At 41.6% G+C, this 20,033-nt stretch overlaps 1 protein-coding gene across 1 annotated transcript in view; it reads left to right on the top strand.

Moving 5' to 3' along the window:
* GAB2 (GRB2 associated binding protein 2) overlaps nucleotides 1–20,033 on the top strand; it is a 167,081-nt gene that overhangs the window by 113,171 nt on the left and 33,877 nt on the right. Inside the window, exon 2 of the mRNA XM_077767554.1 lies at nucleotides 542–842. Coding sequence (XP_077623680.1) covers nucleotides 542–842 — 301 coding nt within the window. The remainder of the gene's footprint in view (nucleotides 1–541; nucleotides 843–20,033) is intronic.

Below are 20,033 nucleotides of genomic sequence, written 5' to 3'. Positions count from 1 at the left end.
GGCATCCCCTACTTGAGAGAAGTTTTAGAAGGCTTTCTAGGTGATTCTTCCAAGGTTAAAAGCACAATAGACTAAAAATTAGGGAATTGTTTTTCTGCTTGCTGTGTGTGATAATGCCTCCACTCACCATGACTTGGTGGGGTGCCATCCATATACTGAGATGCTGTGGTTTTGCAAGTTCCACCCTGACTAAAGGTACTATGAGTTTGAATCTGTATTCTAGCATAGAGAACAATGGCTCGAAAAGGTTTTAGTCTCCATCTAATTTTTTAATCTAAAAAATTGGAATGCCACATCTCATTTCAGAATGATAAGACCCTGTTTCCATAGTGAAGTGTTGCTCTAACATGCATTCTAAAATCATCCTCCATTTTTTAAACTGTGGTGAAGTATGAAAGAGAAATAAGGGCCTTGTTTAGCCTGCAGGTGCAACAGTCCCCATCCTTAATCTAGTGATTTCCGAGCACCTGTGAGAACCTTTGAACTAACTAATGACTTTGAACTAACTAATTTCCCCCTGTTTTTCCTCCTTCCTCCTCAGGCCTGGAAGAAACGATGGTTTATCCTGCGAAGTGGCCGGATGAGCGGTGACCCAGATGTTCTGGAATACTACAAGAATGATCACTCTAAGAAGCCCTTGAGGATCATCAACCTGAACTTCTGTGAGCAGGTGGATGCAGGCCTGACCTTCAACAAGAAGGAGCTGCAGGATAGTTTTGTGTTTGACATCAAGACCAGCGAGCGCACCTTCTATCTGGTGGCCGAGACGGAGGAGGACATGAATAAGTGGGTCCAGAGCATCTGCCAGATCTGTGGCTTCAATCAGGCTGAGGAGAGCACAGGTAGGAGAGCAAACACGGACCTTTCTCCCAAGGGGCAGGGTGCCTCCTGGAGGAAGCTTAGCAGTTGGGACTAAGATGAAGGCCGTCAGATTCCTTGAGCAAGGACAGCACACTGCAGCTTAAAGCTTTCGTCTTGGCAGAGGAGTGAGTAATAGGCAAAGAGGAAGAGTGTAAGGGTTTGGTCAAATACTAGAGGGACCCGTGGTCCCTCTAATTACATTCAGATGGGAAACCGAGATACGTTGAGGTTATGATGAAGCTACAAGTACTTTGTGGTGTTTCTTCAGGTACCTCAACACCACTCCCTTTCTCAGCCCTGCATCTTTCTTCCCTGTCCCTCATTTTTCTAANTGAAGCTACAAGTACTTTGTGGTGTTTCTTCAGTACCTCAACACCACTCCCTTTCTCAGCCCTGCATCTTTCTTCCCTGTCCCTCAGCTTTCTAACCACTCTACAGCTCTCTTACCTACCACTTACCCCAGAGGGCAGCGCTCACCTTAATTCTGTTCCACCTTAATTCTGCATGTTTTGGCCCATCTATTTCAGACCATCTGCACAGCTGCATGTGCCATTTTTTTTTCCCTTTGGATCTGGGCTTCTCTGTGATTACTGTTGATGTATAACCCAATGTTCTTTTATATTCACTTGGGAGGAGACAGGTGAGGGGAGGAAATGTTGACTTATGTTTGGGTTTTGTTGGAATGAAATAACATTCTACATTGTGCATTCTACACATGCATGAATCATTAAAGCATAACGCTAAATGAAAGAAGACAAAGCATAACATAGTTTTTTATTCCATTTATATGAAATGTCAGAATAAGCAAATCCCATCGAGACAGGAGATAGATTGTTGGTTAAAAGTGGGATAATAGGGAGTGCCTGCTAATGAGTATGAGATTTCGTTTAGGGGGATAAAATGTTCTGGAATTTGATAGTGATGATGGTTGTAAAATTTTGTGAATATACTAAAAACTACTGAACTTTGCGCTTTGAAATGGGGAAATTTATGATACATTAATTGTATCTCAGTTTCTTTTTTCAACATTTGATCTTAGCCAAAAGGCCGAGAAGCGATTCAGTTTCTTTTTTCAAGTTCCTCAGATGATTCTGACAGCCAGCCAGCTTTGGGAACCCCCATCTGGACTTAGGGCCAGCTTCATGAGCATGAGACCTATGCTGTCTCACAGGGCCCCACGCTTAACCTTGCACCTCAACACTGTACTGTTAACCATTCTGAAGTTCTTCGTTTTTTAATTGTTTACGGTGTACAGTGTGATGATTTGATACATGTGTATATTGCAAAATGATTACCACAGTAAGGTTAGTTAACACATCTGTTATCTCTCATAGTTAGGATCTGTGTGTGTGTGTGGTCAAAACTTTAAGACCTGTTCTCTTATATATGTTCTCAAATATATGTTACAGTATTGTTAACTATAGTCACCATATTGTACATTATATACCCCAAGACTTACTCGTTTTATAACTAGAAGTTTGTACCCTCGATCTTCACCCATTTCCCCTACCTTTGCCCCTGGTAACCACCAACCTACTCTCTGTTTCTGTGAGTTTGTTTTTTTCAGATTCCACATAGTAAGTGAGGTTGTACAGTATTTGTTCTTTCTGATTTATTTCACTTAGCATAATGCCACAAGTTTCATCCATATTGTCACAAATGACAGGATTTACTTATTTCTTATGGCTGAATAATATTATGTATTTGTTTACAAAATTTTCTTTATCCATTCATCCATTAGTGGACACAGGTTGTTTTCATGTCTTGGCTATTCTAAGTAATGCTGCAATGAACATGGGGGTGTAGATACCTCTTCAAGATAGTGATTTCAGTTCCTTCAGATATGCAGAAGTGGAATTGCTGGATCACATGGTAGTTCTATTTTTAATTTTTTGAGAAACCTGCATACTGTTTTCCATAGTGGCTCTACCAATTTATGTTCCCACCAGTAGTCACAAGGGTTCCCTTTTCTCTACATCCTTGCCAACAGTAATATCTTAGTTTTTGATAATAGCCATTAACAGATGTGAGGTGCTCTCTCATTGTGGGTTTTGATTTTATTTGCATTTCCCTGATGATTAATGATGTGCACCTTTTCAGGTAACTGTTGTATATCTTCCCTGGAAAAATATCTATTCAGATCCTTTTTAATTCGGTTATCTGTTCTTATTTTTGTTTTTGCTATTGAGTTATAGGAATTCCTTATGTAATTTAGATATTAACCCCTTATCAGATATTTAAAAATACATATCTTCTTCCATTTCTTTGGTTGCCTTTTCATCTTGTTACTTTTGCTGTGCCAAAGCTTTATAGTATTTTTTCTTTAATTTTTTAAATGTTTATTTAATTTTGAGACAGAGAGGCAGAGGAGTATGAGCGGGGCGGGGGCAGAGAGAGAGGTAGACACAGAATCCAAAGCAGAATCCAAGCTCTAAGCTGTCAGCACAGAGCCCGATGCAAGGCTCAGACTCACAAACTGCCAGATCATGACCTGAACCTAAATCAGATGCTTAACTGACTGAGCCACCCAGGTGCTCCAAAGCTTTTTAGTTTAATGAAGTTTCATTTGTTTAATTTTGCTTTTGTTATTTGTATTTTTGATGTCATATCCAAAAAACTCATTGCTAAGACCACCATCAAGGAATCTTTTTTCTTTGTTTTCTCTTAGGAGTTTTATGGTTTCAGGTCTTACATTTATTTATTTATCTATCTGCTTATTTATTTAAGCATGCACACAGGAGTGGGGGAGGGGTAGAGAGAGAAAGAGAGAGAATCCCAAGCAGACTTCACACTGTCAGCGCAGAGCCAGATGCAGGCTCGATCCCAAGAACCATGAGATCATGACCTGAACTGAAATCAAGAGTGGGATGCTCAACCAACCGAGCCACCCAGATGCTCCCAGGTCTTACATTTAAACCTTTGATCCATTTTGAGTTAGTTTTTGAGAGTGAAATAAGAGAGGCATCCAGTTTCATTTTTTGCATGTGAATATCCAGTTTTACTAGCACCATTTTTTTGAAGACACTATCTTTTCCCCACTGAGTATGCTTGGCTCCCTTGTCACATATTAGTTGAACATACCTGTGGGGCTTTCTGTTATGTTCCATTCATCTGTGTGTCTGTTTTTAATGTCATACCATACTGTTTTGATTCCTATAGCTTCATGATACAGGCTGAAATCAGGAAGTGTGATGCCTGCAACTTTGTTCTTCTGTCTCAGAATTGCTTTGACTATTTGGAATCTTTTGGGGTTCCATATGAATTTTAGGATCGTTTTTCTATTGTAAAAAATGACATTGGAACTTTGATAGAAATTTCACTGAATCTGTAAATGGCTGTGGGTAGTGTGGACCTCTTAACAATGTTAGTTTTTCCAGTCCACAACATGAGATTATATTTCCATTTATTTGTGTCGAAGTTCTTCACTTTTGAACAAGGAGCCTCATTTTCACTTTGCACCAGACTCTACAAGTTATGTAGTCAGTGTGCCTGGACTAGATGTCCTGTCCTAGGAATTCTGTGATTTTATTCTTCCTTGCAGATTATGAGTCTGCATTTGCTCTTAGGATCTTTGGTATAATCTTTGCTTCTTGAATGGAATTTCCTATTTTCCCCAAATTTTTGTCATTTGTAGGCTTCATGAATTTTTGTTTTTCCCTTTATTTTACTCCTGATGAAGGAATAAAAAGCTTACTGGGAAGAAGTAAGGGAGAGAGAATAAAAAACGAATCAAAAGAACAGGAGGGAGGGGCACCTGGGTGGCTCAGTCAGTTAAGCATCTGACTTCAGCTCAGGTCATGACCTCAGTCCATGAATTCGAGCCCTGCATCAGGCTCTGTGCCAACAGCTCAGAGCTTGAAGCCTGCTTCAGATTCTGTGTCTCCCTCTCTCCCTGCCCCCCCTGTTCACACTCTGTCTTTCTCTCTCAAAAATAAAATAAAAACATAATATTTTTTAAAGAACAGGAGGGAAAAACCATAGACTATCTCTCCAACCCCAGTCTCCAAGCTTCCATAAATATTAGAGACAGGTCCAAAAAATACCTCAACAACAAAAAAAAAAGTATGATTGGGGAAGAAAGTAATCAGAAAGCAAATTGCTTTTTTTTTTTTTTAAGTTTTTAATTTAATTCCAGTATGGTTAACATACAGTATTATATTAGTTATAGGTGTACAACATAGTGATTCAGCAATTCTATACATTACTCAGTGCTCATCCTAATAAGTGTACTCTTTAATCCCAATCACCTATTTCACCTATCGCCCCCCACCCCCACCTCCCCTTTGGTAACCCTCTGTTCTCTCTAGTTAGGAGTCTGTTTCTTGATTCCTCCCTTTTTTCCTATGCTCATCTGTTTTGTTTAAGTTCCACTTATGAGTGAAATCATATGGTGTTTGTCTTTCTCCCATAGACTTTTCTCGCTTAGGTTAATATACTCTAGATACATCCATGTTGTTGCAAATGGCAAGATTTCATTCTTACACACACACACCATATATACACATATATATACACACACATCCCACATCTACTTTATCCATTCATCTATTGAGGGACACTTGGGCTGCTTCCGTAGTTTGGCTATTGTAAAAATAGGGCTGTATGTATCTCTTTGTATTAATGTTTTTTGTATTTGGGGGGTAAATGCCCAATAGTGTGATTACTGGATTGTAGGATACTTCTCTTTTTAACCTTTTGAGGAACGTCCATACTGGTTTCCACAGTGGCTTTACCAGTTTGCATTTTCACCAACAGTGCACGAGGGTTCCTTTTTCTCCACATCCTCGCCTATACCTGTTGTTTTTTGTGTTTTTTATTTTAGCCATTCCAACAGGTGTGAAGTGATATTTCATTGTGGTTTTGATTTGCATTTCCCTGATGTTGAACATCTTTTCATGTGTCTGCTGCCATCTGGATGTCTTCTTTGGAGAAATATCTGTTCATGTCTTCTGCCCAATTTTTTTAAGTGTTTGTTTATTTTGAGAAAGAGAGAACATGTGCAAGCAAGCTGGGGAAGGGGTGAGAGAATCCCAAGCAGGCTCTGCACTGTTAGAGCAGAGCCTGACACAGGATTTGATCTCATAAACTGTGAGATCATGACCTGAACTGAAATCATGAGTCGGACACTTAGCCAGCTGAACCACCCAGGCACCCCCTTCTGCCCATTTTTTAATTAGATTATTTGTTTTTTGGGTGTTGAGTTGTGTCAGTTCTTTATTTTGGATACTAACCCTTTACAGTTATGTTACTTGCACATATGTTCCCCCATTCCATAGGCTGCCTTTTAGTTTTGTTGATTGTTTCCTTCTCTGTGCAGAAACCTTTTATTTTGATGAAGTTCCAATAGTTTATTTTTGCTTTTGTTTGCCTTGCCTCAGGAGACATATCTAGAAAAAAAGCCGCTACAACCAATGTCAGAGAAATTACTGCCTGTGTTCTCTTCAGGGATTTTTTATGGTTTCAGGTCTCACATTTAGGTTTTAAACCATTTTGAGGTGTGTGTGTGTGTGTGTGTGTGTGTGTGTGTGTGTGTATGTTGTAAGAAAGTGTCTAGTTTCACCCTTTGGCATGTGGTTGTCCAGTTTTCCCAGCACCATTTGTTGAGGAGACTGTATTTTTCCCACTGCGTATTCTTTCTCCCTTTGTTGAAGATTAATTGACCATATAATTGTGAGTTTATTTTTTGGGTTCTGTTCATTAATCTATGTGAGCAAATTCCTTTTAATTGAATATTTCCTTGTGGGATTAGAGGTGTTCCTACCAAGACAAATACATCCTTGAGATATAACAAAAATTACTCTTGATGCACATATATTTTTTAAATCGCAAGTTTAAAAAGGAATTATTGTCTGAATCCTCTTATTGTATAGGATTTAAGTGCAGTTCACATACAAATATGTAGAACCACATTATCTGGGCTTGGTTTCTTTGGTAGGAAAATTCATTCATCCATTCATACACTTAGTTTGTGATGGTCCTTGTCACAACCACTGAGGCTACAAAGATGACTAGTAGGGTTTCAGTGCTCATATATCTTAGTCTAGTAATGGGGACAGACATCTAACCAGATAGTCATGGGAGAGTGCTGTAATAGGGGCATCACCAAGTGTGGAGACACCAGCCCGTGCATCACCAGCTCAGTGAGGGAAGGGAGAGAGGGAAAAGTATTAAGGGAGTGACAAATAATTGAGTCAGTATTTTTTTTACTACCCTTGTCTTTTAAAAGATATATCTCCTTAAACCTTTAACTTCCCTTTTTAAGGGGATTATTTTATTAGATGCCAGGTGGTTTCATTACCAGAGCAAGGATGTTGTCTGTGACAGAAGTTTAGGATCCTTTGTGAGATCTTTCTGAGGAAAACAATAGGCTTTTCTTCCATCTCCTAGGAGAATTTAGTGTGTTAAAAGATCCAGCCACATAATGGGTTATGTTTTAATTTAGAGACTTTCTTAAAAATGGATTATATCTATAAAACCCTCAGATAAGGAATTAAAGCTTAATCACCCAAACCAGTGGTTTTTTTTTTTTTTTTAGCTGAGAGTCAGGAATAGAGGAGAAGCAGGAAGGAAATTAGCATCTGACTACCTACTTTTGCTTATTTCATTTAATCACTTTTATCACCTGTGTTCCCATTTTTTTTCAAATAAGGAGACAGAGTGCTTCTTCTTCCCTGCCTAGCACTCCAGGACCCCAGCTCTTCTTTAACCTCATACCTGCCTCAGCCGGATTCACATGGGCCCTCCGACTGTCATCTCTCCCTGAGGCTCCCTTAATACAACACTGCTCTCATTTTGCTGGGGCTTACTGAGAATAATCCAGTCTCTTGGGTGTCAGTGTCAGTAGCCACCTTCTATGGAAAACACCCTGTACTGACACCTAACCCTCAGTGGCCATAAAAGAAAATAATTGGAGCTATATATTGAGCATGTACTCTATGTGAAGTAGGAGCTCTGCATAAAGTTTCAGTAAAAATTCACATGAATCCTTTGAGGTAGGAACAGTTTTGGCCCAAAATCACACGGCTAGAAAATGACAGCCAAGATTCTAGTCTAATCCAGGTGTGACTTTGCATTATAATATGCTGTCTCTTTGTCTCTTACCTCCTGGAGTACAAACATCTGCCAGGACCAAGCCCAGATATTTTTGCCCCCTTGGACCTCACGTGTTGGACTGGAAGCCCTCTCTGACCCCTTCGACAAGGGTCCTACAGCTGGCTCAGGTTCCCTCCTCACCAACCCATATTGCTCAAATCCTTCCACTGCACTATCTCAAGAATATTTAGTAGACTCTAGGACTTTAATCCAGTCATCACACTCCATTGCTGAATCTGTAGGCTGGGAGTGAGGATACCTGAGTTTGAATCGCACCCCTGGGGTTATATGAACAGGTCACGTGATTGAAGTTCTAGTGTCCTTTTTGCTGAATAGAGATAAAACTATCCTCTCCCCCAGTGATTCTGCTTCTCTCTGGATTCACCAAGACAGACCTCAGACCTCTGGCAGCCCCTTTGGTTTCGTAGTCCCCAGAGGAGCATTGGCCTTGTGTTCTGTGCAGAACTCTCCCCTGAGGCTGGGCAAGGCAGTATCCTTGCTTGCTACTTGGTCCTGGAGACATTTCTCTCCGTGGGAAGCCTCCTTCAAGCAGATACACCCTTTTCCTTCTTTATATAAGAGTTGCGATGGGACCTATTTAAAAAAAAAAAAAACTTCTATTTTTCACTTTCGTCTGGAAGAGGTTCTATGGCAGATGGATCTTTTTTTTATTTAAATAAGCCTTCTTGCCACCCCCAGCTGCTGTTTTCTACTGCCACCCTCCAATTCCTCATACACCGTAGCCAAAAATGCCTAGGATAAAAGCTGTCTAGGATCAAGAACAGACCAGGAGTGAAACTGAGTCTGAATATGCACATTAGGATGGAGGAAACTCTTTCCAAAAGGAAACCAGGGATGATGCTCCAGAAGGAAGAGCAGTTCCAAGAATATCAAGAAGATTTCATATCACATGTGTAGGGTTTGGGGTGCGTGTGCACACACAGATGTACGCACAAGCACAAAAATAAGAACCCCATCTTCCTCTGGGAATCAAAATAGCCTTCAGTCCCCAGAGTAAAGGAGCAGGAAGCTTCTGTGAGCTGTGTGTTTGAGCAGGCGGGTCTACGTCCTCACATTTGTGGCCCAGTTGTGGGCAGCTGTCCCTGACCAGATGCACCACACACAAAAAGAACCAGCTATCAGTACAGAGCTCTGATGAATTATTCATGGACTCAGGAGGCATCCACTGTTAGGAAGCCCTCACCCGTTTGAATCCTCCAAGGGGAGGACTCCTTCCCGTTGTCTCCTCCCTCCTTTATGTATTCAGTGACTATTCTGGGGTCTGTGCAGCCATTCTCACAGGGACTGTGAAAGGCACACTAGCTGTACTTGAGTCTCAGCCCTGTGATTTATTTGCTGTACAACACTGAATAAGTAACTTTATCTCTTTGAGGTTTTATCATCTATAAAGTGGAGGTGATGCTCCCTCTTGGTTGTTGGGAGGAAGGTAGGAAAATAGTTGCACAGTGTGAACAATACCTGCTTGGTTCACTCTTTTCCCTGTAAACGGTTGTGGTGATGATGATTTTTACGCGTCTAGGTTAGATGAACAATATACAATTAAAGTATCTGGTGTTCTTAGGGAACTTGACAGACTAGAACACTTATACGGTCTCCTTTGAGTGTAAAGCAACAAACAAAATAGGCAGGGCTGCTAGCACTATTCCTCTTGCACGGGTAAGGATGCTAAGGTTTAAATGGTACAGAAGGCTGAGGCTAGAGTCCAAGGCTTTAACTCCATCCAAAGTCTGTGTGCTCTAACTCCTCATTAGTCCTAGCTCTGCTTCACAGACCTGTTTACTACAGCTGCGTGTCAGTCACAAAATAGCCAGCAGGGGGGAAAAGCAGGAAGTTTCTGAGTCACTGACAAGTGACTAGAAAGTAAAGTGCTGTCTATGCATTAATATTAAACTTTGAGGGCTAAATTAGCAAGGTAGCATAATCTATCTTATTTTCTTTTAATTTTATTTTAATCCAGGTATAGATAACACACAGTGTTGTATTCGTTTCAGGTATACAATATAGTGAGTCAACACTTCAGTACATCCCCCAGCGCTCATCGCAAGTGCTCTCCTTCATCCCTATCACCTGTTTGACCCATCCCCCCACCCACCTCCCCTCTGGTAACCAACAGATCTCTTGATTTGTCTCTTTCTTTTCCTTTGTTCATTTGTTTTCTAAATTCCACGACATGTACATGAAATCATATGATATTTGTCTTTGACTTTTTAAACTTTGCATAATACATTCTAGCTCCATCCGTGTTGTTGCAAATGGCAAGATTTCATCCTTTTTATGGCTGAGTCATATTCCATTGTGTATACATACCACATCTTCTTTATCCATCAGTTGATGGACACTTGGCCTGCTTCCATAATTTGACTGTTGTAAATAGTGCTGCAATAAACATAGGGGTGTTTATTAATAAGCACACACTTATTCTGTGCTGCCAGCTCAGAGCCTGGAGCCTGCTCCAGGTTCTGTGTCTCCTTCTCTCTCTGCCCTTCCCCCACTTGCACTCTGTCTCTGTCTCTCTCTCTCTCTCTCTCTCTCAAAAAATAAATATTAAAAAATTGATTTTACTTTCTTTAACATTTTTATTTATTTTTGAGAGACAGAGCGCAAGCAGGGGAAGGGCACAGAGAGAGGGAGACACAGAATCCAAAGCAGGCTCCAGGCTCTGAGCTGTCAGCACAGAGCCCAACACGGGGCTTGAACCCACCAAATGTGAGTTCACTGCCTGAGCCAAAGTTGAACACTTAATTGACTGAGCCACCCAAGCGCCCCCCCAAAATTTTTTCTTAATAGAATTAGTGTTTTTGTACTCTTTGGGTAAATACCCAGTAGTGCGATTACTGGATCATATGGTAGTTCTTTTTTTAACTTTTGAGGAACCTCGATACTGTTCTCCACAGTGGCTGCATGGGTTTGCCTTCCCACCAACCATGCACAAGGGTTCCTTTTCCTCCTCATCGTCACCAACACTTCTTTAGCACAATCCATCTTAGAGTAGCCAACAAACCACTAGAACTCAGGGAGTGTCATTAGTAATTCTTAAAGATTCTGAAATAAAACCCAAGCCTCCTCCATATGCTGTATATCATTTTCGCTCTTTCCCTTCTTCTGACCTCCCTGGCAGGAGCTTCATGGCAGTCACATGTCCAGCTCTGTGGAATGAGGACTTCCCAGAGTTCCAGCTAACTGTTCTTTATCTCTACCACAGTTTGGGGTTAGGCTGCCCCACCTTTAAGTGTTTTGTAAATACTGAAACTTCTAGTGATCCATGAATTTCCTCAGTAACTCAGCAGCAGAATTGCTTTAAGACCTGAGCACCCCCTCCCCCTGCCCCCCCACCCTGGATGCTTCAGGAAAATCTTCAACCTCCTGTGAGAATATTATCAAGGGCAGGATATCTTCAAAAAGCTCCTTCCTTTCTAGAAAGAAGGATTGGTGCCTTAAAGTTCAGGACCCCTTATTCCAGCTGGACATCAGACAGCAGGAGGGCTGCGGTAGAGCCAGGCAGTCCACCCAGATGCCTTCCGGTGACCTTCATCCTTTCCCCCAGACGCAGTGAGTGGGAGGGCCAGGGAGAAGCCAGGATTGGAGGAGGGTGGGGAGGAAAGAGACCTTTCTCAGAGACCTCACCCTTTCTCTCTTCTCATCCTTGGGTGGACCATCTCCTCCCTTGTTACCTCCCCTACCTTTTGCTCTTCGTGGGGTTTTTGGTTTTGGTTTTGGTTTTGGTTTTTTGTCTGAGCTCAGATCTCTCAGCATCTCTAGGGGGTCCTTATTGGAAGCTTAGAGCAAATGTGGGAGGTAAAATGCAGCTTCTCCCGAGGCTGACAAGTTCCCTGAGGAGCAAAGAACAGAGTAGAGACTGACCCGGGCCCCAGCCCAGAGGCGGAGGCTGCTGTCTGAATCACCCACCCTTTTTTTCCACTGAGACAATGAGGAAAATAAACACCCAGACTAGTTTCCAGCCAGATCTGAAATCCTCATGCCTTTTTCAAAAGAAAAATGTTATTCTAAATAACCCCAAAATATCAGGCCTTCAGCCTCCCTCTTTTGTTTGTTTGTTGTCTTTTGCCTACAACTGGGTCCGGTCATGCTGAGCGTAGGCTTTGAGTTGGGACGTGGAGTCCATAAAATCCCCACAGACGCCCCTGCGCTCTGGAGCAGACTCCAGCCTAGGCCTGCAGGGAAGCCAGCCCCTCTGGAGGAGAAGGCGATGGGCGGAAACCCTACCCTCTTCACTTCATCCTGAGCCTGGATCCCTCTTTCTGCCTTTCCTTTTGTACCAGACACACCCCCTCCCCACCCCCCAGGCAGCCAGCATGGATTAGGTCCAGTGTTCACCTGGCAGAACCCACAGCACCTCCTCCCGACTCTCATTCCCACCCTTCAACCCCAGAAGCCTCTGGCAGCTCTCAAACATTTCTTGAGATGTCCCCCATTTTTGTTCTTCGAGTTGCTTCTGATTATCTCTAGAGAAGAAGGGTAATTGGGTATGGTTGAATTGGTCCTGGACTAGATTCCAAAGCCCAATCTAAGTCTAATTTTTCTCTAGACTTAGAATTAGGACTTTGCTTTTAGGGGTAAGGTCACCTGGGACCTCAGAAGATCTTGATTATTTAAACATCCACTCATGTACAGCTCTATTAGGATTCTGAGCTCAACAAAATCAGTAGGTATGCTCATGTGTCTCTAGGATCTGAACTGGGAGCCAAAGTCCTGGTTTTAAATTTCAGCTTTGTTGCTGATTCAGTGTGTTGATCTCTGTTTCCTCAACTATAAACTAAAGCTTGGAGGAGCACCTGGGTGGCTCAGTTGGTTAAGCGTCCGACTTTGGCTCAGGTCATGATCTCACAGTTCGTGGGTTTGAGCCCCGCATTGGGCTCTGTGCTGACAGCTAGCTCAGAGCCTGGAGCCTCTTTCAGATTCTGCGTCTCCCTCTCTCTGACCTTCCCCTTCTCACACGGTCTCTCTCTCTCTCTCAGAAGTAAATAAAACATTAAAAAAACCTAAAGCTTGGAGACCAAAATGGTAATTGTCAAGCTTTTCTCTTTGCATTGCTTGTGAACTGTATCTTGCATGGAATGGAATGTATGAAACAGGTGAAAGGGAGCCACCTTGAATATTGTGGGGAAGAGAGAGTCAAGTGCTGCCTTCCAGAGCTGGACCCAGAAGGCCTGCCCCCTCTCACTCCCATGGTGACTCAGGAAGGCTGGGACAAGTATGAAAATATTGTTCTGCTACAGATATTTCAGGAGAGGGACTGCAGATCTCTGCTGAGCTATGGAAATCTTCCTCTGTCCACAGCAAACATGAAAAACATGAGGAAAATGTAGTCAGGTTCATAAAACTAAATGTAGTCAGATTCTGAAACATCCCTTCATTCTCACATTCTTGTATGGGTGTGTACTTCTGTTAAAGTATCTGTGTGTGTGTGTGAAATGACTGTCACAGTCAATAAGGACTTTTCCATATTTGATATTGTTAAAAGTTGCTAGCCCTGTGTGTTAGTTTTTAAAAGTATGCAAATGAATAAACACAGGCAGTGTTTTAACTCATCCATAAAATGGAAAGGTCTGGGGAAACCATGATCTAGAGGTTATGCTGGTGTCTGAACCACCGATCCTGGTGTCAGGACCAGCTGATCCCCAGCCTCTGCTTCTGTACTCCTGGCAAGCAAGAGGCCTTTGAACCCTTCCTTCAAGTTCAGGCCCACGCTGTGCCCCATTGTAAAGTCAGGGCTCTAGGATCCTTCGTCCCTTTTCTTCAGTTCTTGCCCTAACATTGTGTGTAAGCTAGGGTTAACCTTGGGAGTTTGCCTAATTTTCCAGGTCTTGAGTCATGTGCCTGTTTAACCTGCCTGTAGTCTGTAATTCCACCTAGGACTGGATCGTGTCCTGCTCGCTCTTAGTCCCTGTTGGCAACTGCAGGCTTACCTAAACCCTTAAATCAGTGGCTGGAGCCCCACTGGCCAGTGGCAGACTGCTGGGTTGCCAGTGGTCTGTCTGCCTCAATTTCTGAAGAAAATCTGCTTCTGCTTTCCCTGCACATTCTTCCTCCTCCCCCTCACAGGCTCTGCTGTCCACATGTCTAGGTGATACCCAGTTTCTATTTCTGTTCTCTCATTCAGCCAGATCCTGGTCTAGGGACAAGTGTCAGGGAGGAACAGAGTTTGATCAGTGAAATCGTGAGCCTTGCCATATTCTCCAATTTATGTTCTTTCCTCCAAACTACCCTGGGATCTCTTCCCAGTGACTGCCTGACTCTTCTGTGTCTAGCTCCTGGTCCCAGGCCCCCTCGTTCTCACTTAGACTCACCAGCTTTTAAATGAACCATGCCTGGCTATATGCCAGGAAATGTTTAGCAGAAAGAAAAAAATTTGAGGTTAACCTCAAATGTGGGGTGAGAAAACAATTTTTTTTTTTTAATTTCTGAATTTAACTTCATTATCAAGCCCCCATCTGGCCAGTGAGAGAGACTGAAGTTTTAATCACCTTAGGATCAAATGAGTCAATACAGGATTTTTTCCAGTTAATTCAGATTTCTGAGTTGGTTTGTTTGTTTGTTTCACATAAATAGAATTCTATATTCCCCCCACCAGCTTTATGGAGGCATAATTGGCAAAACTCTATATATTTAAAGCGTGTATAGTGACAATTTGGTATCTGCATACATTGTGAGGTGATTACCACAATCAAGTTGATTAACACAGCCATCACCTCAAAAATCAGGTTTCTCTTACTTTGTCCAAGGGCTTCTATTCAAGTTCCCAGACACTTAAGGAGACAGAAACAGTTCTTAGAGGCCAGAACACAAAGTTTGGGGATGGGGGAGGGGATGTATATATGAGAGGCTTGAGAGTGAGAGATGGCTCCTTTATCTTTCTGACGGCGTGTACTAGACACAAAGGGAGCTGCCCAGTGAACATTCAAATGATTTCATTGCTGCATTTGGTTATAGCTTTCTAAATAATTATACACAGTTGTCATTAAGTCCACCTTGGGATGCCTGGGTGGCTCAGTCGGTTAAGCATCCCACTCTTGATTTCACCTCAGTTGTGATCTCACAGTCATGATATTGTGCCTGGCATCAGGCTCCTCAGTGGGCATGTAGATTCTCTACCCTCTCTCCCTTTCCCCCCTTTCAAAAAAACCCCTTCCGATTTTTGTCTAAATATTGATGTTTTGAGAAATACGTTGTTGATAAGGGGGAAGAGGAAGCTTTGAAAATATTCTAACCTATTCACAGGGCACAGAGACTAAAATTCCATTTATGCAAACAATGCTGTAAAGTACAGCAATAAAAAAAAATAAAGAATTAAAAACTCAAGACGGATGATGTACTATCTAGACTGAAGAGACTGGGTGTGCCAGTGACCTAAATTTCATTTTACATATCTATCATTTGTTTCTTGTTTGCTTTTATTCCCCATCTCCTCACCTCTTTCATGGATGAAGTCAGTGAACAAAATTCTTCATGGCTGGTGAATCATATTAGCCAAAACACTCAGCCAAGACAGAGAAGGGAATAGATTTCATAGAGAGAGAAAATTCTAGAATATGAGGTCTTGAAAATGCCCTTAGAGAGGATTTAGTTCCAAACTCCTCAAATAACAGTATCCAGAGGTCAAGGGAGGGGAGCTAATTTGCTCAAGATCATACAGCTAATTGGCAAGGCTAGAATTGGCACCTGGGTTTCTTGGCTTCCAGCTAGTGTTCCAGACGATGTTGATGGTGATAGCATCTAACATTTACAAAAGGCCGTATGATTTATAAAGTGCTTTATATGTATGTGTGTACACACACACTGATCTAGAAGGCCAGTTTAGTGCAAAGAGTGGTCTTGGCATCCTGTAAATACGTGAACCCACAACACTGATGAGTTCAATCTTAACACAGGTAAGTTAATTTACTTTTCTGAGGCTCAATTTCTGTATCACTAAAATAGAAACAAGATCATTATGAAGATTAGATAAGAGCCCACTTAAATTACATAGCATAGTGTTTGGTACATGATAAGTGCACACTGAATATCTCTTAAATGTATGGCCCTTAAATTGTTGCAGCCCTCCTAGTGATCTTCACAGCAGTCCTCTGAGTATATGTACCATGCTGTTCTTCTGTCCCCCATACGGAAACATCCAAAGTAACACTGTGTTTTACTCAAACTTCAGAACATTTTTACTGCGTGTGATTAGTACGTTTATCAGATAAACCTTGCTGACTTCCTTGATTTGAGATACATTACACATAATTTATTGAAGTGCTTAAAAACAAAGATGTTTCTTTAAAGGTACTGCTACTAATAATAGTAAAAGCGAATATTTACTTAGAGCTTACTATGTATAAGACAGTATTCTAAGCATTTCACAGATCTCATCTCATATCATCTTATGAGGTAGATACCTGTTATTATTCCCATTTTACAGATGAGGAAACTGGAGCACAGAGAGGTTCGGTAACTTTCCCTAATTCACACAACTAGTAAGTAAAGGAGCTGGGATTCAGACCCACACAGTCTGGTTCTAGCACCCATGCTTTTAACTATTAAGCCCATCTCCTGAAATTCTAGATGCAGTCCTCGCCTCATCTGTTGTCACAGTCCCCGAATAAAGTTTTCACCCAAAGACATGCACAAAGACCTGGGAAAGACTTCCTGCTGCCTTTCCTCTCTCTTGATGACCTTCTCTGGCTTTGCCAGGGTAGGCACTCTCCTTATTTTCCTTTAAGAGGACAACACACAGAGTTCTTGCTGCTTTTAACTTAAACCTAAGGCAGATTTTCTTCACTGACCTAAACCATAGCTTCAATTTTCTGTATTGAGGAGAAATGTTCTTATGCCTACTAGACTCCGCATAATTATAATCATGGCTGAGAGGCCATCTATGGGACTTGACCACTAGTGAGTACTTTTCCCCCTCAAATCCATCAGAACAATGGCCTCCTGGACAAAGGCACCAAGGACCTATTTCTCAGATGATCGGTGATCTGAGTGTAAAAGACAGAGACCTGGGTTCTAATTCTGAGTCATCTAGTATGAACCTGGCCCACCATTTGTTCCTCAAGCACTGTTTTAGACTCTGAGGCTATGAGTTCAGGTTCTCTGAGAAGCAGATCCAAGATGAGTTAAGACCTGCAAGAGATTTATTGGGTGAGACACCTGTGAGGGATAATGAGAAGGAGTGGGAGAAGGGTACAAAGCCATCAGTGGGGTGCGGGGCTGGCACCTGTGACAGACAGAAGGTAAGGAGGAGCATTAGACTTCAGTGCAGTTCTAGGACCGTTTCTGCCGGATCAGTGACCGTTCTCAAGCCAAGGTCTCCCATTAAAGGAGTCTTGTGTCTCACAGGAACAGGGTCGTATCAGTACTCCTGCCATGTCCTTTGACACTGGATGAGCACAGCCATGGGGAGTTGAGGGATGCGGGAGGCCAGCACCTGAGCCGTCAGTCAGTTCTCCTGCCCACATCAGGAGATGGAAAAGCAGAATTTTATGGCCAGCCCAATGAAGCATCAATGGTGACTAGAACATGTGAGGTTCAGACTCTTAAAAGAGTGTACAGTCAAGTGGGAAGAGACAGGGGAAAAATAAAATGTTTAAGTAGTAGCAATAAGTGTTTTGATGAAGAAAAGACAGAGTAACATGATAAGGAGTAGCTAGAAATCCAGTGAGGTCAAGGGATCAGGAAAGGCCTTTCTGGGCCTTGGTTTCTTTATTAGTCCTGTTAAAATAGTTTCTTTTTTTCATTCCAGTGGATATTTGTGTAGCACTTACAATTTATAAGTATATGCTCCTCATCGACACTCATGTATTGCTGGATAATAGAATGATCCTTCAGCTTGGTGTGTAAAAAACTTGGGCTTGAGTCCTGGCTTGGGCATTTCCTGAGGCCTCTAGAACACTGAGGTCATTTTATTCCTCTGAGTCGTAGTCTCATCTTATGTTAAGTGAATCTGGAAATATCACTGCCCTGCCAACTTTGCAGCACTGTTATAAATGTCAAAGTTTTTGAGAGCGGCCTACAATTGGAAAATAAAAATAAAAATTTATTTTACAACAGCATGAAAAAAAATAAAGCACGTAAGAATTAATTTAACAAAAAACAGGGGCACTTGGGTGGCTCAGTCAGTTGAGTGTCTGACTTCAGCCCAGGTTATGATCTCATGGTTTGTGGGTTCAAGCCCCAGGTTGGGCTCTGTGCTGACATCTAATTCAGAGCCTGGAGACGGTCTTCGGATTCTATGTCTCCCTCTCTCTCTGTCCCTCCCCTGCTCACACTGTCTGTCTCTCTCTCTCAAAAATAAATAAAACATAAAAAAATTTAAAAAACATTAACAAAAAACGTATGAGATCTCTATACAGAAAATGACAAAACATTGCCAGGAGAAGTTGAAGACCCAGTAAAGGGAGAGAGATACAATGTTGTAAAACATTCAGTATTGTTACTATGTTATTTCTCCATGGATTGATCTATAGATTCAGTCCAGTCTCTATCATAATCCCAGCACGCTTTTTTTTATATTATACCAAAGCAAGTTAGAAGGTACTGTATACACATATGAAAACATTATTGTTTTATCAAAGCATATGTCAATGATAATTCTGACGCTTTCCAGTCATAATATTGGCCTTTTTTTGAGAACTTCAGGGAGCAATGTTAGATTATTAGGTGGAGGCTCTTTTCACTTTCCTCACAAGTAGAAAAGTATACTCGAAATTATGTTTATTGTCCTTCCAATTAGATGTATTACTAGAAGAAAAAAAAAACACTGAACCTGGTCCACTGAAACTATGGTCCATAGTTTGCCATCCCCTATTTTAGTGTAATAATATACCTTGGCGGGCCTACCAAGACACACTTACATATGGTCTTAGGTGTTAGCCCTTCTAACAGTGTTAAAAATATAGCAAGAGACTTACATTCTTGCTCAGGTCTATCAGTCAGTCACTGGTAAGAAAATACTTGGTCTTCCTGGACCTTAGATTTCTTATCAGTAAAATGAAATATTGAACTAAATGATCCGTTGGTCAGTTCCAGACCTGTGCATCCGTGATATGGAAGAAGAATAAATCATTACGGATCAGAAAGAACAATCTGGTGACTTCTCTCCAAGTCTGGTTCAGTACAAGTTTATCATGTTACTTTTGTGAACCTTTTAATTCCATAAGCTAACCAGCAACTAGCATGTTGTTTGTGCCCAAGGTGTACTAAAATGAAAAAGAATATGATTTTGTATAATTATACGAATGCACTCTCCACACTGGCTTTTCTTGTGATTCTTCCTTTTGATTTTTTCAGAGCATAAATTTGGGGTTCATTGGTCTTGATTTCAGCCTCCGTCTCCTTAATGATGAACTTAAATTAGATCCTAATATTTTGAAAGGGGACGTGGTTACACAAATCAGAATGAGAACTTCTAGTCCAGAGGTTGGTAAACTTCCTCTGTAAAAGGTCAGATAGTAAATATTTTAGGTTTTACCACCATATGTTCTCTCAAAAGTACTCAACTTTACTGTTGTACCATATAAGCAGCCATAAACACTATGTAAATGATTAGGCATAGCTGTGTTCCTGTAAAACTTTATTTATAAAAACAACCAGTGGGCCCAGTTTGACTTATGGTCCATAGTTTGCCATCCCCTATTTTAGTGTAATAATATACCTTGGCGGGCCTACCAAGACACACTTACATATGGTCTTAGGTGTTAGCCCTTCTAACAGTGTTAAAAATATAGCAAGCACTTCTGGGGTGTGTGGGTGGGTCAGTCAGTTAAGTGTCCAACTCTTGATTTTGGCTCAGGTCATAAACCTGCAGGGCTCTCAAGATTGAATCCCACGTCAGGCTCTGCACTAACAGTGCAGAGCCTGCTTGGGATTCTCCCTCTCCTTCTCTGTGCTTCTCCCCTGTGCAAACTCTCTCTCAAAATAAATAAACTTAAAAAACAAAACAAACAAACCAAAAAAAAAACCACTTCCTTTCAGATCCAGCAGAAAAAACCTAGAGTTGCTGAGGCATCAAGATACAAAGCTGGAAGATGAGTAGGAAAGCTACACATATGAAGCCAGAA

Source organism: Crocuta crocuta, unplaced genomic scaffold (assembly GCF_008692635.1).
Source record: "Crocuta crocuta isolate KB4526 unplaced genomic scaffold, BGI_CrCroc_1.0 scaffold561, whole genome shotgun sequence".
Lineage (NCBI taxonomy): Eukaryota > Metazoa > Chordata > Mammalia > Carnivora > Hyaenidae > Crocuta > Crocuta crocuta.
The sequence above is the reverse complement of the archived record's forward strand: the minus strand, read 5'-3'. Positions and strand labels throughout refer to the sequence as shown.